Below are 25,829 nucleotides of genomic sequence, written 5' to 3'. Positions count from 1 at the left end.
TATTCAGCCATTTTTTTTCTTTTTTCTTTTTTTCTTTTTTTTTTTTTAATATGTTCCTTTCATAAAGCAGGATGAGTTCTACACTGGCTGATAGAACTCATGAAAGTCACTGGAAATCACAAGGTGCAAGTCAAAACAGCATTTGGGTTTTGGAGTTGCCTCAAAACTGTATACTCTCTACACAACAATATATATTAGATTCTATGCTGGCAAGCTACAGACAAATGTAATATCATGGAATAGCTGGCATCTGCAAGGAAGAAGCAGTCATAATCTGTGAGGTTGTCAAGGCCTGTAGTGGCCAGTATTTTTGTTCATAGCAAGAGCGTCTGTCAACATAGCATCTGTCAAAATGCTATTCTGTAAGAAAGAATTAGAATATGTTGCTGTCTAAAAGGAAGCATGCGCAAGCCCCCCTAAGGGCTTGAACTACTGGCACAGACGCATTTGAATAATATTTACTTTGCTGTAGTGACTAAGGGGAGGTGGGAGGTGGGTATAACGTTGTTTGGAAATGCAAACTGGATTTTTTGTGTGTGCATTTGGTTTTATTAACTCTTTCTCAGTTCTTTTATATACTGCACCTAATAGGTCACAGTGTTTGTTGTTTTAAACTTGCAAATAGGAAAATGAGTCGAGCCATTACTATAGAACTTTGGGACCTTGCAGACCCTGGCAAGTAGCCTTCAGCCATGGTGTGAATGTGCAACAGTGCCATGGTGCGGAAGTCTTCCTCACCCAGAATAATCAGGTCTTCTCTGGTTGTTCTCATTCAGCTGTCATAAAAGGCAGCCTTTAACCACAGCATATGATTGAGCTTTTGGGGACAGTCCTGAACATTTTTTAGAGGTTGTAGCTTTATTTGCTTTCCTGAGATCTGCAGGCATTCCAGAACACTGCAGAACAATGCGATGTAAATACACCCAGCTTGAGTAAGTCAGCTTGCCAGAATCTCAATTAAAAATAAACACGTGAAAAAGACAAAAATGGAATAGGTATGAGCTAAAAGCCCTTTCTGTTACTGGTGAATATAAAGCATAATTTACTTTTCTTTGTAGCTGAGGGACTGCAGATGGATAGACTCTCAGCTGTTCTTAACAGTGTGTCAGACAAGGATTAAACTTAACTTGAACACACATGTTACCAATCTGGCACCAATTTGGCTTTATATCGTGTGTATGTTTGCTATGAACTGAAGACAGAGGATGCTAGAATGAGGTGAAGAGACTCATTCCCTGTTGCTGCAGTCTTCTTTCTTCATTAATTCATTGGTGTTACCTCGTTTGGAATCTTTCTGCTAATTTTAAAGGCCAGAGCGGCTCCATGTCTGTGCCTGGAGGGGCTGCATGCTTCAGCTAAGGTGCTTCCGTAGGAAGTTTCTTTGGTGCTGCTGGACTGCAATGGCTCTCTTCGTAAGGAGGCACTGGATCTGGAGAAAGCTCAATGTGAGCCTCTTCAACGGAGGTCTTCATGGTGGCCTCCTCATAGGACGGAGGCAAACACACAGTGAGGAATGAGGCTTCGGGGAGCAGAGTGGAGTAGTGGAAGCTCTGCTCGGTGTTCCAGGGCAGCACTGAAAGGAAATTGGACATGTCATGCTCAGGCAGAGCCTCAGGGAGGTCAATGCTGAAAATCTGCCCCTGTGGGGTGGAGCGCTGGCAACGGCGGTACAGGAAGAGCAGCAGGAATGCCAGGAAAAGCATCATGGTGGCAGGCAATATGATGCACAGGAATGGTTCTACATCTTCTTTGGTTGAACTTATCTGTTGTCTGCTCTGTAATTAAAGCAAATACGTAGTATATCGGAGTGCTCTCTTTTTAATAAGAGAAAAAATACATCCCCTGGTCCCGCCACTATGACTTAACTCTTGCAATTCTCTGTGATTTTCTATTTTTGAATTAGTGGCCCTCAAGTAATACGTTTTACAGGCTAGCGTACTGCCAGATTCTGTCTGCTGGGCTGTAAAACAAAATACTTTGACAGCGAGGGACAGGAGAAATGAGAAGTTGCAAAGGGAAGTGGGTTTCTAGGAAAATATGTCTGAAGGAAAAAGAAAACACCTTGGAATTTTATGTATTTAGGCAAGTGTTTTTATTAGTCATAGTTAATGCTATGGCTAGTCCTCGTTGTGAGAGATGAGCTAAGCTTTTAAAACTTGACAAAATACTGAATTCCAGAAGAGTAGGGCTAGTATCTGCCATAACTCATAATTCCAGAAGGGTAGGGCTAGTATCTGCCATAACTCATCTAGTGGTGTTTCTTTCTATCTGAAAATATAAGACTGTATTGTTTACTTTAAAGAACAAATATGATGACAACTATGCCTTTCACAAGGACTTCACTGCCTAAAATATGTGTTCTTGGGCTGTTCTAACCTTACAGGACAGCCCCAAATAAAATGTGGTGTATCAGTGTAGCCTGGACTGGGGCTTGCTCTTGATATCATTTGCCCTTTTTAAAAATATGGAAAGATAACCTCTCTTATAAGAGAGTGTTGATAGCAGATGTGACTATTTTGTCAGCTTAATCTCCTGCATAACGTAGCACAGAAGACCCCGTCCCTAAGCTTTTGAATTATGCTGTCGCGTTAACAGAACTTTTAAGCTTGGCTTTTAAAATAACATTTGTGCTATTCTGTTTTATTAGCTTCACCTTTAATATATCTTATTTCACATCTGACTCTTACCTCTAGCTTCTAGTAACTGGATCTCATGCAGAGTTTAGTCTAGAGAGGGAGGGCAAAACCCAAATCCTAAAATGCCATTTATTATCAAAACATTCACATTCATGTAAGTATTTGAAAGCTGTAATCAGGCTGCTTTTTCACATTGTTATGGTCAGACTAAATAGATTAACTGATCAGCTTTCTTTAATCTTGAGTGAAGGCAGATTTTCAAACTAAGAGAAATCTAATGGTTCTCTTCTCAAACTCTTTGGAAGCATGAAAACCAATGACCTGTTTTCAGTAATGGCTTTGTAAAAGGGTCTGTAGCTCAAATACTAACTTCTTACTTAGTTCATGAAAACTTCCTCTGCTTAATCTCCTAAGGATCATGCTCATCCTGTTAGACAGAAAGCACACTGTAACCTGTTACCCTTCCACTTTGTTGTAGTAGTAGTACTACATTAGTATTCTGTGGCCATGCGTTAAGTGAGAGAAAGTAAATAGTTTTTAACTTCTTTCAACAAAACTAACAGGGCAGGGGAACGTTCTGCTCTTCTTTCTGAAGTATTGTAGGTCTGAGGCCAAACCCACTAAACCCACTAAAGTAATTTTAAAATAACTTGAAGCTATTGTGGATTAGAAATCAAGTTTTTTTTCCTCAGCTCTCTTTTACCACAGAAAAGCATACCAAAGCTCTATCTCATTTTAGCCATCATTTCTTATTAAAGTGTTTTTGGCAGTACAGTCTGTTGTCCTATGTGACCATTAAATGAGCTAGAGGAAATAACAGAGTTAGGAGAAACAGTTCAGCTATTACTCTCATGAAGACATTAAGTTTTTAAAAATGAAGGGATTTTCTTAAAAAAAAGTTTAATATTAATACTTTTTATTTTTTAATTATAATACTCTTTATCTTATGAGGTGTATAGAACACTTCATCACAGGGAAAAAATGAGAAAAAGCATACTGTGTTATGTTTGTGCATGATGTATATTGAAACTGGTACTGCTATCTTATTAATAGTTTTAGAATAAATATTTAGAAGAGCTGAGCTTATATTAGACAGAATTATCAATGAAGAACACACTTTGAGATCCAAATTTAAGTTTGGTTTGCATTTGTCTGAAACAGACTTTCAATCAGATTGAAGTGTTATTCTTGGGATTTGTAAATGAGTCATGCAGTACAGTTGGTAGGTCATGAGGACAGAAGATGGGACTTACGGTGTCTGATACATGAGACTAATAAGAGGTATACAAAGCTCTAATTCTCCTGTCTTTAAACTCTGTGTACCTTCCCTATGAATTTCACTGAAAGGAAATTCAAATTTTGAATAAGGACCAAGGACAGTGTATCCTTCATGTGCTGGTGGAAGCACAGCCTAGTACAGCACATCTGGTGTGGATGGAGAGCATCAGCCTGCGGGGAGGATGCACTGGATGCACAGCTATAGGAAGGAAAGCCAAAAAAAAAGAAAAAAAAAAAAAGGAGCTAAGAGTGAGGAAAATAAGATTGCCTAGAACTGAGAAAAGAAATCTGAAAAGTAAATGCTGGGACTCCTTTCTCACTGTACCAGTCCCATTCTCTTTTCTCTTTGAAAAAGAAAAAGGAAAGGGCTAGCAACAGACTGAGAGGCAGGGAAGAAAAAGTTAAGCCTTAACGTATATGTATAGGGTCTTGGGTCTCTGGGGAATACCCTGCTCTGAAGCACAGACTGGAACCCAGCAGTCTTGGGTCTTGCAAAGAAACATATATCAACAGAAATCTGTGAAATGTATTGTTGGAGGGTCCAAATTGCATCTAATGGTAAGAAAATGGGAGAAGATAAACTATTTGTGGTACGAGCTGGCTCAGAGGTTCACATTCTGAGATAGATATAAAAGGACAGCCCAGACTCATTTGGATGCCAGTGTAATTGCTAGGTCAAAATTGTCTCTTTTTTTAAAAGCTCTATTGAAGTAAACTATGCAAATAGAAAATCAGATAATTCAAGCCCTCAGAATTGAACAAAGCCATCATTTTGAAAATACAGGAATCCTTACTTTGATCAATAGGCCATGTGATTTTTCAATTATGTTGTTCCGTACACAGTGCCTATTCTGGGCTTGTAGTAGATTGCTTGGAGAAGAAGACTGTAGTACCCCAGGGTCATGTGTTGCAGAATTTATAAAGTATGTAGAGAAGAGTCAGGAGACTGCAGGAAGAGAAAGGACTGTCTGGCTGTTAGGCAAAGTGAACGCACTTCTAGGGGAAGGTATTCTTGTTGCTGTTACCAAATTCTTTAGTGTTAGCCAGTGCAGTTCAGTTGAAGTGTTCAGTGAGGGTTATTAGTTAGGTATTCTCCGCTTGGAGTGTGTGAGGCAGATCTGCAGGAATTCTGCATCTGCATTGCTGCATATGAAGTTGAAAAAGTGGTGCTCTGAGCCTGTGTGTACTTTATTATGCTAAGGAATCTAAGCAAATCTGTTTAAAAAAATAGTCACAACAACACAGAGAATTATAAAACAGTTCATATCCTCTTGTACGCCATATAATGATACCTAAGTGCCAGGTGGCTACATATTCAGTAATGTTTGTAAAACATGGGGTCCTCTACTTAACGAATGTTACCAAAAAAACATGAGAAGCACAAGGTTTGAAGAAGAGGTAGTAAATAAGACTCTGACCTGTATGCTGAAAAATAAGGAGAGAATAGGGTATTGAATAGTTCGTATTGAAGTGAATACTATTTTTGCAGTTGGGGAGAAAAAAAAGTGTAGGTTATGAGACTCTGCAAAATACTAAAATATGAAGCAGGTAGGATTAAGAATTCTTGTGTGATACATGCTTCTGTATGCTCATAGGTGAGATTGAGGATCAGCTTTTGAGTCTGTGTTTTAAAGAATCCATAGCTTTTTAAACGCAACTAATGTACTATTAACACTGCCCCACAGTTGCCCAGAACTTGAAGCATAAATCACAGTGAGTTACGTATTAATTTTGTTATTGCATCCTGCCAAACATTTTTCATAGTCTGATTTTATACTGAGATGTAGTTCAAGAAACATTTACTATAGTTGGTTAATTTCTTGCAGATATATCTGAATATGTATCAAAAAGAAGTTTTGGGAGACAATTGAGCAGTATTAGTCACTTTTTTTTCATTGTATTTTGTATGCCTGTTTTGGGGATGAATGGCTAAGGGGCTACTGAGAAACGTTATAAAGATCTTGACATAAAGACTTGGATAATCTTATGCCAGTAAAAACAGATTACTCCAAAACCAGAAGTAATTTTAATGAAATTAAACAAAGATAGCATTAAAAAAATCTCTGAAATTCTGAAAAGTAAGTAAGGTCGACATATAGGTATCAAAAAATAGCTGCTGGAACCGAAAAATAAAATGATCTAGAAATGAAACTGAATCTTTGGTAATTGAAGTGAAGGTATAAGCAGATAAACTAACTGAAGAACATATATAAGTTCTCTAGTGTTTAACACCTGGAAGTTTCCAAGCAAAGCATATTAAGTGACATACTAGGGAATAATTTGGTAGTGTTTTATTGACCGGTTTGTTTCTGATACTCCCGTTTCCCCTGAGGTGAGCATGTTCTGCCTGTGTTGTCACAAGCAGCTGCTGTAGATTTTGTAATTTACAGAAGTAGGACTCTGACTTCCAGCATGAAACAAGCTACAGACTGGGTTGTTTCCCATAAGTGCAGGGAAAATATCCTTTATTAAGAGAGGAAGGAAGGAAAAGTACGTGGAAATAAAAGGGACTATGCTTCCAAGAAATACTTTATTTTCCCAGAACTGATTTTTAGTAGGACAGTTTGGCCATGGTAGATTACTTCCTGTTATATTTATTCTCTACCTTTTAGTTTATATCTTTGTATAGACTGAAGCAACGGGTCAGTTTTCCAAAATACTGAGCACAAAATAGAAGTAGTAAAGCCTTTCGCTAGTGATTTGTCTGCCTATGTTTTTCAACATGCTGGGCATGTACAATTGCTAGCTTACAGATTACATGATCCATATCAGTTTAGATGAGCTTTTACTCCTGCTTATTGGTAAAGGAATGAAATGCAGAGAACAGATGAGTTGTGTGACATTTCCATAATGAGGAATTGAATGGTTTTAGAGCTGAACTCTTTATATCAACAAAAGAAACCAAGTACCTAGTTTAGAAGGGAATGACCTAATAAGGGAAAATATGAGTTTAAAGGAAGCTTTTGTGTAAGGATGGAAAGCTGAAAGTTTATTTGGCTTGCTTGATTTTCCATTGAAGTGATTGTTTGATTGGTTCTAGGATTTATGATTTGCTAGATTACTTAGAAGTTTATAAACCAATTTTTTATTAATATAGTCCATATTTACACCAATATTTTTGAATATGGTTTTGAAGTTGAAGCAGGAAACGGGTACTTCTGAAATGCTTTAAGGAGATTTGGAACAAAGTCTGAACTGAGAATCAGTGGGGTTGTGGTCTACCTATAGGTGCTTTTCTAAATTCCATCCTGCTTCTTGAAGCTGATTCATTATTGCTATTAAAAAACAACAACACACAGCTATGTTGGCAGATAGGAAAATATTTTAATGTGTATTTATGTATATTAATGATGATACACAATTTTAAACTGAGCCTAGATTTGCACTGAATTTTCAAATACCTTTTAGAATGTGATTCGGATGATACCTGTAGCTGTTTTCATTTCTAAGTGTCAGACAAAACAGGTTTCAAGGTGTGAAAACATTGCCATTCAAACTCTGGCAACATTACCAATGAGGTAGAATTTCTTAAAATTGTAGAGACATTTAAAAGCTAAGTTTTGTTCTGTTCTACCCCCTACTCCAACCTCTTTTCTTTCACAACAGTATGTTTGATATCTCAGCCAAGTAGCATGGCTAGTTTATTTGCTAATGCTCAGACTTTTACTAGACTTTCACAATAGGTGCCCCGTAAATTATCATCTCTCATCAGAGATACCCTTTCACTGTCTCCCAGACAAAGATAGAAAAGCAGGCAGTGTTTTCATCTCTGTTGGCTACTTCCCTTCCCCCACTTGCCTGCATGTGATCCTCCCTCTGAGAAGTAATCAGTGTACAGCTTAGAGAACAAGAGTTCATTGCTGACTGCTACTGACTCTTAACATCTGCAGAAAGGCTTCATGGGACCAGATCCAAAGCGTAAACATGTATTAAAAAAAAAAAAAAAAAGGAAATCAAGGATTAGCAGATGCATTATGCTTAAAAGAAATAATTAAACTTTCCTACCCACCGCTGCTCCAGCAAGATTTGCCTTCTAATGCTTTTCTCTCACCACAAATGTGTTTGAAGCAGCCTAACAGCAATAAATGCTTTGACTCTATGTAACATTACTGCTTTAATACATCTCAATACCGGTGTATTCACTGTGTACTTATACACTGAGGCATTACACAAACGTGCGCACACACACATACGCCCACACACAAAGCCAAAGGACATCGCACAAAGACAAGGCAAGGTACAGACCTGAAGCTCTGTTTCCAGAAGTGGCCCAGCTGGTTCACTAGTTAACCAGTCGTAGTTTCCCCTGTCAGCATGTCCAAATTTTCTCCAGCTGCTGCCTAAGAGCCACCTCATGCTTTCATTAATCTGGTCTTCTGTCTTCGTGCCTCCACCTTGCTTCACTGCTTGCAACTGTGTCCCCGCCTCCCAGCGTTGACCCAGCTGGGCTGCTCTCAGCTAATGATCATTTATAAATTGTATTCCGTTTATAGTGGTAAGGAAATGAAAAAATAAGTTAGACTCCCTCCACCATCAGGAAACCAAGCAAATAGATCTCCGATTCTCTCCTCACTTCCAACTCAATCTCTGTGGATTTGCTTCAGTGGCCTACATTGCCAGCAAAGCTGGCATCAGGTATCAGGGAGTCCATCTCTGATAGCATTCTGATTGGAGAGTTCCCTGCATTAGGATTATTAAAAGGGGAATTTGCATGTGAATCTGAGACCACATGGTCATGACTCCATGTAGATAAATAACGTTCTATATTTAGATATCTAATAAACACTTTTCCAACAAAATTAAAAAAAAAGCTTCCATGTCCAGAGTGAAAGTTCCCTTCTGAGCTACACATAATGCAAGGAGGAACCAGCGATCCAGCCAGGTTTTTCTTCCTCGTTGCTGGAACACACAGTAAATAGTGAGAGGGGTTTCTGGGTAGAGAGTCAAGGACATAAGGCTAAATGCTATGCTGAATTATTTAAAAGCATTAGAATGTAGGTGATAATGATAAATCCAGAGATAGATCTCTGCCAGAAGAGCTGTGGTCACTGAGAGTATATGACTACTTTCAGTAATAACGAGTTGCCAATTTTATTAAATCTGTAGTGTTTATTGCCTTCTAGGATACACACTGTTAGATGGAAGTTGGTGTAAGTGAGAAGCTTCTGTGATGATTTTTTAAACAAAAAAAAATACGTATTAACTTCTAAGGGGAAGATTAAATAATCTGACTTGGAAGAAGGTTTGATACGCACTGAAAAGTTGGAGGTGATTTTTTCTCTTTTGCTCTGAGCAGAGGGAGAGGCTGTTGGCAATATTCAGTTCATCTGTAAAATAGTTTGCATGGTTTCTTGAGGTTACCCTGTTTAAGCAAAAACTCTGTTCTGGACTGAAGATACAAAATTGAGGGTCCGCATTCCTGTATTTTATTTTTTGCTTGGCCTTTCTTTCTTCCACTTTTCTTTTGAACTCACTGCTCCCTCAAAATTTTAGGCCTAATTCACAGCAGGCTGAATACTTACAACTCCAAAAAAGGCAATAAAAAGTGTCAGTGCTTGATACTTCTGACAAAAGTGTATTCTGAACAAGAGTGCATTTCTGCAAGGTCAGCACACAGGATGTAGATGGATCAGGCCTGTGAAAAAAAGGAGGTCGTTTGATAAACCCAGCCTGTTTTATTATGGAAGTTGCAACTAGAGTGGTAAATGGAGAAGGATACTGAATGAAGGGCTGGTCTTGGTGCTAAAGCAGCTGCATCATTCCTTCAGGAACTGGATTCTGTTCTTGCTTCTGCTGAGTATTTCCCATGTGATGCTAGAAAGGTCACCCAAGCGAAGCTTTTGCTCAGTAGTCAAAAGATACCTCCTTTTCTAGGTGCCTCAGTTGTAATCTCAGAAAGCACTTTCAGAAGCGCTGAGTGCTTGCGGCTGCAGCCAGAGTCAGGGGGAGTTATGGTTTGTATTACAACGTCCCCTGAGAAGCTAGGTCCTAAATGGGATTTAACAGATTGCACCAAAATAATGAAATACTTTTGACATTGTCTCCTAATGTCTCACTACCATGTATAGAAAACAGGAATGACAACCATTTTCCCTAACTGTGATGTTAAGAAAATAAATACCTGAAGGAATTTCAGGATTATGTAGTTTAGATCTGACTTTTCACGTGTGGGTAGGAAACATTCAAGTACTATCTTCATTAGTGTTATAATACAGCACCGAAGTTTATTAATGCTGTTTTATAAGGTTTGCTATAAACGTGGCTTTGGAGCGTGTGAAGAGTATTGAGGGGAAGTAAAAGATTATCTGCTCACTGTATGAACACACTGTATGGCATCCTCAGTTTGTAATGGCATGAATTTTAGCCCAAATTAAGGTATGCGTTTTAAAGACTAGGAACAGCTGACCTAATTTACCAAGTGCTTTGTTGAATTCTCTACGTCTAGAGAATGTTTAAGAATGATTTTTTTTTTTTTAATAGAGCTGAGGTCAAATGGGAATTAATTGGGTAAATGCAGTGGCCTTTGTTATGCAGGCAGTTAGAAGAGAAAATCACAATTGTCTCTTTGGCTTTATAATCAGCAGGAAGATTACTGAGAGCACTAGATACAGTCTTTCTGCTGCCAATGGTCTGACACTCATCTGATTTACTTGTCACTGTAGAGAAGATCTGCTTTTCTGCAAAACTGAAGCGGTCCTGCTTTCGGTAGTTTTGGGATGACAAATTTGTTGCAAACTTCAAGCAACTCTGTGGACATAAACTGTTATTTCTCCTCACAAATGGATCATAAATATGATCATGGCTTAGGCATGCTTTAGAGTGGAAGATAAAAAGAATGTCGATGAAACTAAGCCTCATGGCCAAATTTCAGGATTGCCGCTATGAAGTGTGGTGGAGGTAGGACTTTAGAGGTCTTCAGACCTTAACATGGACAGAACAACACATTTACTTCCTGACTTTGTTCTTTGAAGTAGTTGAACTATGGAGTCATTTTGACTGGCCCTCTCAAATAGTCTGGAGAATATAGCTGGCATGGACTAATACAGCCAAATTGATTAAAGTTCGCTAAAGCTTTATAAAACAATGAAAAAGTGATGATTATAATTGTTAGGCAGTGTTGGTAATCTCACTTCTAATCTTCCTATGGGGAGCAGAGGGAGACTTTCTTAGGAAGCCTAGCACTGCAGAAAATAGGCACCTTCACTATTCTCAGTTTAAAGCTCAAACCATCTGTCATAAATAATTAGTATTTCTGATCTGCTGAGATGTTGGAGGCTAGCACTGTAATACGATGCTGTATTGCCACCGATATTAGTAAGGAAGAGAATATCTGGAACACCCATGCTGCCTTTGAAATTTCTTGCTAGTTTCTTACCCCAGTTTTTTCTGCTGCTTTCCACAGGCAATGGCAATCCTTCTTAGCTGTAATGACATCTCTGTTTGGAAGGTGTTTTGTAAGGGCTAACTTGAATAGTGCAATTATTATGCAGTCACACACACACACAAACACACACATGCACACACACATACATAAATATGTATAAATACATTTACAATTAATATCTATTATGCAATATTTTATATAATAATACAATATATATTATAATACAATAATAATAATATAAGGCAATTGCAGTTAATGGTGGATCAGGTGTTACCACAGTAAACTGTGCTGTATTATCCAGTGTAGATTTATTAGCTGATGTGCAGGGAGATGCTTCCTTCTATCTATAATCAGCTGATGTGTGCCTCAGGCAGGCGCAGTGTTTGCTCTTATGCATTTCTTTTCACTTGTATAATTAATCAAGTCATATGGAAATATATATATTATATTAATATATTAATAAAATTGTATGGATTTGATTGATCTTTTGGTAATTTCTTAACTATACTGAAATTCAGCTTTTTTTTTTTGAAGTGTCATTGTCTTTATTTTTCAAACTTTTTTGAAAAGCAGTAATTTGTGAAGAGCAACCCCTCTCGCCTCCCACCCAGAACTGAAAACACTGTTTCTTCAAGGGATAGACGTAAATGGACATAACCCCACTGAAAACAAGACAGCTACCTCAGTATGCTGGAGAGCAGTGTTTCTTGCCAAGTTGAGCATCCTCACAGTCTCTAGAAATGAAGACAAGAAGAACTAATAGCAAAATGTTTCCAAAACAGCAAGCTCATGTTACGTCCAGTGTCATAGGCACAGCACTGGCAGTGGGAGCAGGAGGGATATTTCTGAGGTATTGATTTGATGCTGCAGAAAAGTAGCTGCTAGCAAAATATTTACAGAGGGTGCCTATGACAGAAGTGAGTTCATTTCTCTCCCCAGACAGGACTGTCTTATGCACAATATTCCGTAATGCTTTGCCAGTACAACAGTCTTTAAAGAACTCCATGGCTATGGCTGAGTGCTGGTAACTGACCACTTCCCTATATATCTGACAATTCTGTATAGAGGTTTTGTAATTTTTGTGTTGCGAATTTTTTTTTTAATTTCTGTCAAGCCAGATTTAATCCTCTTCACTTACAGTTGTTCATCCTTACCCTGAAGTTTTGTTTCCTCTTATTTAAGTCTGTCCGTATGTACATTGTAAGGTGCTGTACTCCTGTATAGCCAAACTACATGAAATTATCATCATTATTCTTAGGGTTTTTTTCTTGCTTCAACCTATATTCTATTGTATAACCACTTAGTCATCTTATCGATATTCTGTAAACCTTTCAGGGTGCTGGAATGCCCAAAAATCTGCTGTATAAGAATACTGTACAAAAGTGAGTTTTTACCTTTGGATTTGGACAACATCCAGTGCTTGGTGCAGACATTTGAGTACATAATAGGTTCTGTAGCTTTCCCTGTTTGATGCTGTAGGAACTGAAGTGCCTCACTCCAGTCCATGAATTCCCTTTCTATAGACAGAAGCCTGAAGCATCAAAGAGCTGAATGTTATGATGCAGTCACCCTCTGGGTGGCAAAGCCCATCACAGCCAAGTTGGCAGTGCAGGCGTAATCCTGAATGTTTCTTTGGGTGCCTGAGCGTGTGGTGACCTTTGTAAATGTGCATCTGAAGAACGTTTCTCTCTCTGGGAGACTACAGTTAGGGAAAAGATTGGGAAAGATGAACTTTTTTTTGGTGTTAACCCTCAACAGCATGATACGTTTTTTTTCGCTATCCTAAACTGTGTGTATGTGTATGTGATTTAAGTATATGGGAACTGATTTCAGTGATGGTTCCTGTTTTAGAGGAATGGAAATTGGGTTGTGAATTTTTAGAGAAAGTAGGGATTGAAAGTTTGAGGATATTTTATATTTTCAGGCTGAGATATACCTGTTTTATTTATTCTATCTTCCTGATGTTGTCAGAAGCCTCTCCTCTTCGTGACATTGTTGGTGAAAGTTTTGCTACCATCTCTGGCCCTGACTCTGACCGTTTGCCATCAAAATCAGTTGAATTTTTTACTTCAACTACCCCTTCACACAGAGTTAATAAGCTACATATATCAGCTTACTTGTTATAGCTGAAGTGGGCTACTGACCAGTTTCTAACTGCATTATATTACTCCTGTCCAATGGAAGTGAAATTAAACCGGGGGAGTTTTTTGTTGTGGTGAAAGCATAGCTGAGAATGCGTTTATCTGGCATAAGAAACATACTGTGAATATGTCCAAGCTAGCTCAGTTACCCCTGGTCTCAGAACTCCATTGGCTGGAACACTTACCCGGGTGAATCCGCTGTGCCACTGTATTTTCTTAGTGATTGTGTGGCCTTGTGCCCTTGTGTTGGTCCGTGCTGCATTGAACTGATTCTGCTTTTCTATGAGGGATTGCTCCTTTCAGGCTGTCACCCACAAATAAGTATCCTCTGCTTTTCCAAAGCACATAGAGGACTTTTTTTGCAACTTATGCTGACTCATGGCTGTTATTTTCATCAAAAATTTTCATCAAAACTAAGTGAGTAAGTGTCCCTCTCAACCTCCTCTTTCTCAAAATGAAGGAAGACTTTCCCTTGGTCAAGGGAGTTGGAGTTACAGATCATTTAGGGAAATTTGACATCCACAAATCCAGGAGCCCCGATGGGATGCACCCACGAGTGCTGAGGGAGCTGGTAGATGTCATTGCTAGGCCACTCTCCATCGTCTTTGAAAGGTCCTGGAGAACAAGAGAAGTGCCTGAGGACTGGGAGAAAGCCATTGTCACCCCAGTCTTCAAAAGGGGCAAGAAGGAGGACCCAGGAAACTACAGGCCTCTTAGCCTCACCTCCATCCTTGGAAAGGTGATGGAACAGCTCATCCTGGAGGTCATCACTAAGCATCTGGAGGACAAGAAGGTGATCAGGAGTAGTCAGCACAAATTCACCAAAGGGAAATCATGCTTGACCAATCTGGTAACCTTCTCTGATGGCATGACTGGCTGGGTAGATGAGGGGAGAGCAGTGGATGTTGTCGACCTGGACTTCAGCAAGGCTTTTGACACTGTCTCCCATCACATCCTCCTAGGTAAGCTCAGGAAGTGTGGGCTAGATGAGTGGACAGTGAGTGGACTGAGAACTGGCTGGATGGCAGAGCTCAGAGGGTTGTGGTGAATGGCACAGAGTGAAGTCGGAGGCCTGTAGCTAGCGGTGTCCCCCAGGGGTCAGTCCTGGGTCCAGTCTTCTTCAATGTATTCATCAGTGACGTGGATGAAGGGACAGAGTGTACTCTCAGCAAGTTTGCTGATGATACAAAACTAGGAGGAGTGGCTGACACACCAGAAGGCTGTGCTGCCATTCAGAGGGACCTGGACAGGCTGCAGAGTTGGGCAGAGAGGAACTTCATGCAGTTCAACAAAGGCAAGTGCAGGGTCCTGCACCTGGGAAGGAATAACCCCAGGCACCAATACAGGCTGGGGGTTGACCTGCTGGAAAGCAGCTCTGCAGAGAAGGACCTGGGAGTCCTAGCGGACGACAAGTTGAGCATGAGCCAGCAGTGTGCCCTGGTGGCCAAGAAGGCCAATGGTCTCCTGGGCTGCATTAGGCAGAGTGTTGGCAGCAGGTGGAGGGAGGTGATCCTGCCCCTCTCCTCAGCCCTGGGGAGGCCTCACCTGGAGTACTGTGTCCAGTTCTGGGCTCCCCACTACAAGAGAGACATGGCACTCCTGGAGAGAGTCTAGCTACTAAGATGATGGACTGGAGCATCTCCTATGAGGAAAGACTGCGAGAGCTGGGCCTGTTTAGCCTGGAGAAGACTGAGCGGGAATCTGATCAATGTGTACAAGTATGTAAAGGGAGGGTGTCAAGAGGATGAGGCCAGACTATTTTCAGTGGTGCCCAGCAACAGGACAAGTGGCAACGGGCACAAACTGAAACACAGGCAGTTCTGTCTGAACATGAGGAAAAACTTCTTTCCTGTGAGGGTGACAGAGCACTGGAACAGGTTGCCCAGAGAGGTAGTGGAGTCTCCTTCCCTGGAGATAATCCAAACCCGCCTGGACGTGATCCTGGGCAATATGCTTTGGAGGACCCAGCTTGAGCAGGGAGGTTGGACTAGATGATCTCCAGAGGTCCCTTCCAACCTTGGCCATTCTGTGATTCTGTTACAAGCAGTTTGCTGTCATCTTTTCTGAAAGACTGTTAGTAAAAAACAGTTAGAATTGCATATGCATTTAAGCACCTCAGAGTGTAGCGAAGCATTTCTGAAGAGGCCAACAACTGCCTATCTGCATTTTTGATACATATGCTCTTTTAGAAGCATTGACATAAAGTTAGTGAGAGATTAGGTGTTTTGCCACTTACATTTAAGGAAGATATCCTTCCCCCCCCCCCCCCCCCCCAAAAAAAAAAAAACAACAACAACCCCAAAACAGAATAAAAATGCTTCTGACAAAGGGAGCAAGGAAATAGAAAGGCAGTGAGCAAAGAGAAATACCCTGCTCCGCCAGCATCTGAGAATTTGGGCAAAAGCACTGTGGCAGCAAGTAGACTGAAGATGGTGACAAAGAGAAAGGAGGGGAGCTGTGATGTGTATATGAGTGCGCGTATATCGTGTGTAACAACACGAAAAGGCAGATGTTGCTGGATGAAGAAGAGCTCATTTCGTATTCTGAAAAAGCTTACTCTTTGCAGTATATCAAAATAAATGAAGTCCCCTTCAGTTATTCAAATATAGTAATTCCTTGAATATCCCTGAAAAAAGCTCACTGAGGTTTCTTACAGAAGATAGTAATTTAGTAGCAATAAAAAATGTCCACTCTATTTTCCATTTTTTTAATAGAAGTCTGTACCATTCTGTCACCAGCAAGGTAACGTAAGTTAAACCTTTAAAAGCAAGGCTGAACTATTGCTATTTCACTAAAAAAACATATTCTTGGTCTGGGGATGTATTCAAAATAGATTGATTAGTGCAACTGTAAAATTTGCATGTATTTAACTACCAACTACGGGCACCGTTACAAGCTGTAACATTTGTAGCATCTGTAATAATGACCATATCTCCACTTTTATGTTTCAGGAAGCAGAGCATGTGTTTATTACCACTGATAAGAAAGTGTGACACATGCTTTTTTGTATCTTCCACTCATACTTTATGTTTTTTGCTGGTTTCTTCCAGTACTGCATGTCAATATTAGGAAATATATTTTTAAGGAGAAAATATAAGTGTCTGTTCAACCTTCAGCTGAGCTTTTTAAAGTAAGCTTTTGAGATTTGTCTGTATTTGACCAAACACTGTTTGGTTTTATAATATGGTATTGTTCATTGTATCTTATGTTATATGCCGTGATTGTGGACTTTGTGTAATGCTGGTGTTGGCCTTCGGTACAGACCCTGCAAGTGATTTGTAGATTCTTGTGCTTGTTTATTCACTGAGTTAGGAAATAATGAATTACAGTGGAAAAATCTACAAAACTTAGATTGTTCAACCTCTCTTGCAGCATATTTGAAAGATTAAAAAAATAAACAAAACTACAGTGATCTGCAATCTCTATTAGTATCATCATTGCAGAAAAAGTGTTAGAAAGGGAGACTTCACTGATGAATTATTTTCTTTCCCAACCAAGACTATTTGGGATGTGGAATGAAAGCTAACCATCCTATCAGTTCTCTCATATCCCAGGTAGCTCCAAGTATCTTGCATGAATATTGTTGAAGTTCTTGTTTCTTGCTCTGCAGCTGCCTTCTGTGTTTGTGTTGTTGGTTTTTTCCTTAGATGTATAAACTTGCATTTTTTTCCAGGTTGAATCTTACTTTTTAAATCACTGTCATTTTGATAGTCTTTTAGTTCATTTGGATTGTTTTTCTGTTTGTTCTCAGATACTCGGGTCTTACGTCTGTACTGTGCAGGAATTTAGTTAATGGTGTGCTTTATACTTCTTTGCCAAGATTGCTAATGATCGTGTCTGACAAAACAGTATCTAATTCTGGCTATTGTGTGATCCTGCTAAAACAATTCAGCCCAACCAAGTGCAGTCAATGATGCTGTGATTGGGCTTGTAGGGCTAAGTGGGTTGCAGTTGCCTGTGTGTTTGGGGAATAGCTGTATGACAAACATGACTGAAAATGATATTGGGAGTCCGCAACCTCCTAGAATGATCTCTCTGAGAAGCGAGAGAGAAAACAGGGAGAAAAATGCAGTGTACTGGAGGATAAGCTCAGGTAATAGAGGTTGCCCAGTTTTCATTGGCTGGCCCTGTAACACTGAACATGCGAGTTACTTGATTTTCCTTAACCCCTTTCTTTTACTAGTTCAGTAGCTTCCTGAAGCTGCAGAATGCATCCATATCAGACCTGAGCTGTAAATGAGAAGTGTCCACTTGTCCAGTTTTGTGCTCAATTGCCATGGAGCACATGCCCTCCTTCAGGAAGGAGAAAATTACTTAATCCATGGGCTTCTGAATCCAAATGAAACTTTCTGAATTGAAATGTGCATTATTTAACAGAGCATTAGCTGAGAGGCTACTGGCAATTTTACGTCATTTTAATTTAGCTGAACTGGAACATCACTTTGCTTGAAATAATAATCATTTTGTTTACTGTTTCAATTCAAGGTTCACATTCTGAGATGGTAGTCGTAGCTTTAGTTAAGTGTAAAGATTTCTGCTTACAATTTATGGAGAAGATGCATAGCCCCCCGACCTGTAAAATAAAGTTCACTATAGAAATAATGGGCATGAAGAAAATCTTGTGCACAAAAAAGGCCCCAGATCTACAGACCCAGCAAGAGCTTTGTTTTCTCGAGTGAATTAATTAGTAGTTCATATTGTTAGCAAAATTGCAGCCAAGTTAGATTCAAGGATATGACCCATATTGTCCAAAGAAAGGTGAGACAGCCTTACATGGACAGAGCTTTATTTAGCAGAGCTTATAGCTGGTAGCATGTGCTGACCTCAAAGTTACCTGAAGGGAGGAAAAAAAAGAAAAGAAGGGAAAAATCCCCCCAGCCAGCTGGGAAGAGAAGGAAGGGGCTTCCCAGAAAAGCTTCTCCCTCAGAGCATCCTCTTGGTGCAGCAGGTACCCCCAACACTTTTCTCGGTGCAACTATATTGTTTCCATCAGTCCCTGTTGGTTGTCTTAGTTTATGATGCTGTTAGTGTCAATGGCAGCATGCTTGATGCGGTGCAGGTGCTGCATGCTGACTGATGAGGTTTTGTGTGCGTATTATTGGGTAATATTTATTGGATATGTAAATTACTATTATCTACTAGGCTTTAAAAATTACAGACTAAAAGCTACAAGGGAAAGGATGAAGGGATCTTAGTATGGAGCTATAGACTAAAAGCTAAAAGATGAAAGGTACTGGGAGAGAGGAAGAAAAGAGTGATGTAAACATCAAGGGTAAACATTTTCCAGGAAAAGTGTGACATAAGACATATCAATGTCTCAGAAACAGTCAGTGCAAGGCCACGAAGACAGGAGCGCTTGGGACACCAGGGTACAGGCACTGCCTCAATCTCCTTGGTGTATGTAGATGAAAAGTTACAGAATTGAGAGTGAAAAGCAGACTACAGCACTGAAAATGGGAAGTTCTTAGTACTAAAGAAGTTAAGGCGCCATGGAATGCCCTTAAGAGAAAAAAGGTAGATAAAAAGGCAAAGTTTAAGTGTGAGGTTTTTTAAAAATGACAGGCTTAAGCAATTCCTTGGCTGAGGCATTGGAAACATAAGGTTATGAGTTGAAATGGATGGTCTTAAGTGATGATCAGCAGTACAGTCTGGGGGTTGACCTGCTGGAAAGCAGCTCTGCAGAGAAGGGCCTGGGAGTCCTAGCGGACGACAAGTTGAGCATGAGCCAGCAGTGTGCCCTGGTGGCCAAGAAGGCCAATGGTCTCCTGGGCTGCATTAGGCAGAGTGTTGGCAGCAGGTGGAGGGAGGTGATCCTGCCCCTCTCCTCAGCCCTGGGGAGGCCTCACCTGGAGTACTGTGTCCAGTTCTGGGCTCCCCACTACAAGAGAGACATGGCACTCCTGGAGAGAGTCTAGCTACTAAGATGATGGACTGGAGCATCTCCTATGAGGAAAGACTGCGAGAGCTGGGCCTGTTTAGCCTGGAGAAGACTGAGCGGGAATCTGATCAATGTGTACAAGTATGTAAAGGGAGGGTGTCAAGAGGATGAGGCCAGACTATTTTCAGTGGTGCCCAGCAACAGGACGAGGCAATGGGCACAAACTGAAACACAGGCAGTTCTGTCTGAACATGAGGAAAAACTTCTTTCCTGTGAGGGTGACAGAGCACTGGAACAGGTTGCCCAGAGAGGTAGTGGAGTCTCCTTCCCTGGAGATATTCAAAACCCTCCTGGACGTGATCCTGGGCAATATGCTTTGGAGGACCCAGCTTGAGCAGGGAGGTTGGACTAGATGATCTCCAGAGGTCCCTTCCAACCTTGGCCATTCTGTGATTCTGTGGTCTGTGAGTGACTGGAGGGGAGTTACAAATACTTACAGAATGTAAGCTGTTGACAATTATTATTCAGTGTGGATAATCTTATAACTAAGAGGCTAGGTTTTAGCCTAGGAAATTTAAGCTGCAGATGAAGAATGATTTTCTGATATTGCGCTGTATTAAGTTACACGACATCTCCTGGGGGAAACTGCCGGTGAAGAGAGCAAATTCTCCTCTGGGTCTCAGCGGGGTGGAATGGGTGATCTGAACAGTTCTTTGGCCTTTCATATGCACAGTCTGTCATGCCCTGAATCCAGAAGAATGGAAAGGGCATTGAGAAAATATCAACTGCAGTGACCTTCTCCTGGATATTGCAGGGGTGAGAACAACTGGCACTATTGTGCGTTCCAGCTCAGTCGGCATGTGTTTCGCTGGTGATGCTATGTAAAATTTTTTCCTATGTGAAGCTCTAAGAGAACGGATTTGTATAGTGGGGAAGGTTTGGGTCCAGGCTGATTATATGTGGATTTTCTTTTTAAAGGATAATTAAATTTTTTTGGGGCAGTGTTGTACAAACAGAATCAGCTGTGAACAGACCAGCTTAGGCAGTTATTTGATTTGATTTCTGCTACAACGTTGGGATCCTTTCACCCCTTTTCCAGGAGTAGCCTCAATCTTTCCGGATCAAGTCACTTGGCGTGTTAACGGCAGAAGGACCTGGGTGTCTGCTGTGGGGTGATGAGAACTGCACAGGCAAGTTGCTGTAATGGGCCCAGGTTCTGAGGGCATTACAAGGCCTGACTGATTAGAGGCACTTATTTATGTTTTGCAGTTGCTGTTCAGATTTGCTTTTTCGTTTGTCTGGCTCCCAACAATGCTTTTCAAGCTGTAATGCCTTTACTGAAAAGGATGCTTTTCCAGCCAGACTGCTTCTGTTGAAGACTCAGGCTCAAGTATGATGTGGTCTAGAAGAAACACTAAAAGAAGAGCTGAGTGATGTAGTCTGGCACTCAATATGCCCTGCTCTGTCCCCCTCTTTCTCAGTTTGTCTTTTTAGCAGCCACTGCAGATCTGTGCTGTCTTCTAGGATGGCACAGCAGGGAGGTTTGGGAGATATTTTTCCTGTTTCAATACTCCTGCCACCCCCTGAAGGACACTTAATGTTGGTCATCCGTCTTGACCTACTCTCAGTACAGCTCTGCCTGAAAAATTCTGTGGCAAGCTGTTACGCTGCAGTTCCTTTCCATTGGTCTTGCTGTTTCTATTGTCCTGAAATACTAGAGGAGATTTGATTGAAAACTTGTAAGAAAAATTTATTAGTAAACTAGATTTAAACCTTCACCCCCCCCCCAAATGGTTGGTTTTGCAAATTAATAATCTTTATTCTCTTGGGTTCGGGACTGGTCACAGGAGCCTACATTGAGATACTGAATTATTTAGCATCTTTTTTGAAAGAAAAGGCAATGTATGCAAGAGAGATGTAAGATCCGCTCTGATGAACATCCCTGCAGCTGGGATTTTAAATGAATATTTTCATTGGAGCATACAAATCTCCTTGCTCTTATGGTGCAACCATTGCAATTCTACACAGAAGCTGATTCCCCTGTTTTCCTAAGGGAAGATTAATTCCTTTTTTGGTTTGAAACACTTACCTGCAAAGAAGCGTTGTCACCATCCTCTCCTCTACATGAGTTACTGCAATACAAAATCATTTTTCGTTTTCCCATTATGTTTGACATTCTTGTTTCTCAAGCATGAAGATTTGTCCATTTCTGACCTCCTCAGTATATTTCTAGGGTTAGTTTTCAATATAGCATCTTACTCAGTTTTATTTTGATCTGCTGAGTTTCTGGGACAAAGAAGAACTTGATTTGAAGAACAAAGCAATGTGCCAGGAATGTAACATTGCATTTGAAAACACAGTAAAGGAAATAATGAAGAAATGACATGCAAGGAGGGTAAGTTAAATTATTTTAATGTTAACTCATTTCGTTAGATGTGCTGAGGAATGAGGGCGGTGAGAGAGACCTCCTGGAAACTGGTCATGCTAACCAGACCAAACAAAAATAAACAGTTTGGGCATACTTCCTTAGAGCTGGAAAAGCAAAAGTATCATCTCTGCTTTATGGATGCAGATCTCCTGGTAAATATAGTGTAGACAAAGGTGCAACTTTCTTATAAAAACCAATTAGATTTATTACCACAGATTTCTATCAGGAGTCAGAGAGTTGTTTAGGCAACCAGACTAATGTTTTTTTTATGTATAAGATTAGGACTGAATTAGCACATGCTTATATTTTACTTGATTTGATTTACTGGGGACTGTGATCTGTTTTGAAACTTGCATGGTGAATGCACTGTTCTAGGACATTGTATCATGCATTCAATGAAAAGTTCAACTTGTGTTAGTTTACAGTGTTTCTGGATGTAAGAGGTTTATCCTGATGCTGGCTTCTTTGCCAAAAAGCTCAGAAATCAGAGATCATCCTGTGTTTCACGTGGCTCAGCTGAACCCAAGCCTGGTTCTACCTTTTGCTTGCACTTCTGTCATAGGCTCATCCAGTGTCATAGGCCCAGCCAAAAAAAAGGCTTCTCCATCTGTAAAACGTAGATAAAGCAACATCTGTCTTGAGAGAGCATGCTTTCAGTGAGATTGGTAAAGTATTTTCCCATTATTACCATGATAGTACTTTCCGACTGTTTGGGTGTTTAGGTATGCTGGTGGTCTCCTATGCAATGCTACAGTGTCTTAGCTTCTGCAGCCAAAGCCTGTTTCCCTTATCTTTCGTCTTGTGCCTGGAGTATTGTTATTATGTAGGCAGTGCTGCTCCTGACTAGACTGCTGGGAGTGTGTCTTCAACTTTTTTCTTAAGGTTGCAATTCACCCACTCCTTTGTCACCCCTATCAATGTAAGAAAATAATTTCTGAAAAGTATTGTGTTTTAAAAGGGCAGAGTTTCAGCCAAATTAGGAAACTTAATTTCCCTCAAGGGGGTGCAAGAGAGCAAAATGATTAGTTTGCCGTGCTATTATCCCTCCTACAAACTGTTTTTTTTTTAATTGCTGTTTTTTTTTTTTCCCACTGGCCAAATTATCCCACAGGTCTACAGCCTTGGGAAAAGCATGGGGCCACAGGATGTGGTGTAGATACTTCTGGTGCTTTTGAGGTCAGTGACAAATTTTTGGCTTGCTCAGTTTCTTTTCATCCCATGTGTAAAATGATAGGAGTGATACTTAAACCTTTGTAAAGCACAGTGAACTATGGAGATGAGACATGTGCTGTATGTGTTCCCTAGCTAAGTTAGAGAGCTTTCAGTTGAACCCAAGAGAGGATGCAGATGGTAGCAAACTTTTGTCCTATTCAGTCGGGGAAGGTTCAAGGTTTTGACTCTCATTCGCTTTATTCAGCTGCCCCTTCATGGTGAGAGGACATACAGACAGACATCTTCACTCTCAAGACTGCTGGGCACTCTCTCAACACCTTGTCAAAAGTTACCAATTAGGAAAGACAGTCCCGCTTGGTGTTGGAGGAGCTTCTAACTCTTAGTTGACCACAGATGAGTACAGTACAGTTAGTGGTAAACCTACATCATATATGAATCTTCAAGTTTGAAATCCTATTTGCTATAAATAAATTTATAGCATGGAGGGAGATTAGGGTAATTTGATCTTCATACATCAATCTTTGACACTTCTACCAACAGTTGTAATGACAGAGAAAAGTAGAGCTTTACCAAAGCTGTTCAGAGAATCTGTGTGGGTTCATGTCATTTGGTAGTTATTTTTCCCTCCTCTGAATCTCCTGAATGACTACCTTTTGGTAGACTGTAGAGGGAGATGAGTGGGCTGACCTTCCTGGGCCTGTAAATTAGACTTTATAAGTTAAGCTGTGAGCGCTCCCTTCTGATAAACATGCTTGGTAACAAATTCTATGGGAAGTTTTCATCACTGATCAATTAATAAAAACAGTATGTTAACTGTCCACAAAGGAATATAGTCTTTAGAGTCTCAAGTTTTGTATCTCCTTCATATTCAGTGACTCTACTGAAGGAAGACAAGCTTGAGATGTAATGATTTGACTTTTCTTTTTATGACACAGATTTTCTTAATTGAAGCCAATAAATAGAAGTGCATATGTCTTCTGTGTAACTGCAACAAAATTTGACCACCACTTCCATCCTGTGTGGGCTTCTTCCTCTCACACTAATGGCAGGAGAAGCCATGCTAGCCTGACTCTGTTAAGTGAGAAGACAGTTGGGACGTTGTACATGTAAGGAATTATCACTGAAAACTGCATTTTCTCTATTTACCCAGCTGCTGTTTCACACTAAGAAAAGCAGTTTAGGAGGAAATGAAAATTTTTCTAACGGGATCTAAATGAGAGTTGTACAGCAGCAGAAGGTGGTTTCCTGGAATGGAAGTAGATCCGACCATTAGGATTTAACTTTCTCTGTTTTCCCAGAAGTACCATAAGATTATTAAGCATCACAGCTTCATTTGCTTGCTTTGTAATCTGCTCCAATACATTTCTCTTAAACTTTGTGCTCATGAGGCTCTTGTGTAACAGACATTGAAGGCCAGATCTTGTGTTGCTTCAGTGCTTAAAACATTTGCTGGGGTCAATATGATAATGGCAATAGTCAAGGGAAATATCTTTTCAGAAGAATGAAGGTGAGGTGTTTGCATGAGTAGAAATGCTCCTACTAGTTTTAATTTGGTTAGCAGGAAAGAATGTCGGTAAAAAACTGGCAGTGCAGCTGGAAAATCTTGACTACCTGAGACTGTGCCTAAAGAGCCCGGTGAGCTTCTGGAGCTCAGACGGAAAGGCTGGCTGTGGCATTTTTCACTCCTCGGATTACATAGAAAGCTTGCCTGAAGGAGTGTATGGCTGGCCAAGTTGAAGGCATAGCCCTGAATGCACAGTGCCATGCCCTAAACGTCACTGTATGCCATATGTCTTGTTGCTGAAATAAACTCCTGCTTTCAGGGAGCGCTGTAACAATTCTCTTCACAGTACTGGTGAACACTTTTAAATACAAACAGAGTCCAGATATTTAAAAAAAAAAAAAAAAAGTGTGTGCTAGTTGTGAGGGAGATAATGACTATTTTCATGAAATGTCTTAAAGGCTTTTGCCCAGCAGGACAGATGATCGATCGAACTTTAATCAAAATGAGGGATTTTGCAGATGAGATGTGGGGATCCCTTGCCTACCTTATTAAAAGGATGAAACAATGCATCACCCTTGCTGTTTGCATGTACCTGTAGACTGGGAGCAGTGTTTAGGTGCTAACTAGCTCAGTGTGGCTGGCAAATAAGGTTGAGGAATAGGTAGCTTAAAAGCCCAACACATTTCTAGCCACAGAGTAGCACTCTGAGGAACTCTGTGCCAGGGGCTTGGCTGCTTTTGTCTCTGGTGGTGTTTACAAGCAGCTTGGATGCTGAGGAGCTGTGGGTGGGTTGGAGACAGGCACTGGCTGGATTTCACTGACACTAAAGCAGTGTACTTCAGCGTATAAGTGGGATTTTAGAGTTCAGTCCTTCAAGTTGCCTTTTAGGGCAATTTTCAAAGTCATTTAGATGACTGAAACTAGGTGCCTTTCTTGCTATGGCATTTTCAAAAAACCACAATCTGCAATGAAATCAAAGCAGCAAGTATTTTGCTCATTTGGGAGAGGGGGGAGAAATGCTTCACCTATTGAGATGCATCTGAAATTCTCCGTACTGTCCGTTTGCACCTTTAGTCTTCTCATTAGCTTAATTTGCCCCCCTTCCCTTCCAAAAAGAAAAAAAAAAAGTATTTTATCTCTGCTTCCATTGAAAAAAGTAGCAGCTCAAGTGGCTAAATTCCACAGGTCATCTGTGAAAACTGTAGTCTGTGCTGATACATAACAAGTATTTCAGACCTCCTCAGTTCCGTTCCTTTGCTTACACGGTAACTGTGAAATAACTATCTTTCTTTAGACAAAACAAAAGCGAGATTTATTTTGCATTTGCTTCTTTATTCTACAACACAGGCAACATAAATAGTTTATAATTTTTTGTTTTAAAATATTTCCGTTTCAGAATTCCGTCTG

The 25,829-nt window shown here is 40.3% G+C and overlaps 1 protein-coding gene across 1 annotated transcript; it reads right to left on the bottom strand.

Annotated features, from left to right (window-relative positions):
* Positions 1–1,150: 1,150 nt before the first annotated feature.
* SMIM28 (small integral membrane protein 28) lies at positions 1,151–8,328 on the bottom strand. Its single transcript, XM_068936456.1, is given in 3 exon segments — positions 1,151–1,403; positions 1,406–1,775; positions 8,160–8,328. Coding segments are annotated over 3 exon segments (624 nt in total). The 5' UTR covers positions 8,271–8,328; the 3' UTR covers positions 1,151–1,260.
* Between the last annotated feature and the right edge of the window lie 17,501 nt (positions 8,329–25,829).

The sequence above is a fragment of the Struthio camelus genome, chromosome 3 (genome assembly GCF_040807025.1).
Source record: "Struthio camelus isolate bStrCam1 chromosome 3, bStrCam1.hap1, whole genome shotgun sequence".
In the NCBI taxonomy this organism is placed as follows: domain Eukaryota; kingdom Metazoa; phylum Chordata; class Aves; order Struthioniformes; family Struthionidae; genus Struthio; species Struthio camelus.
Note: the sequence above shows the minus strand (reverse complement) of the source record. Positions and strands in the feature narration are given on the sequence as shown.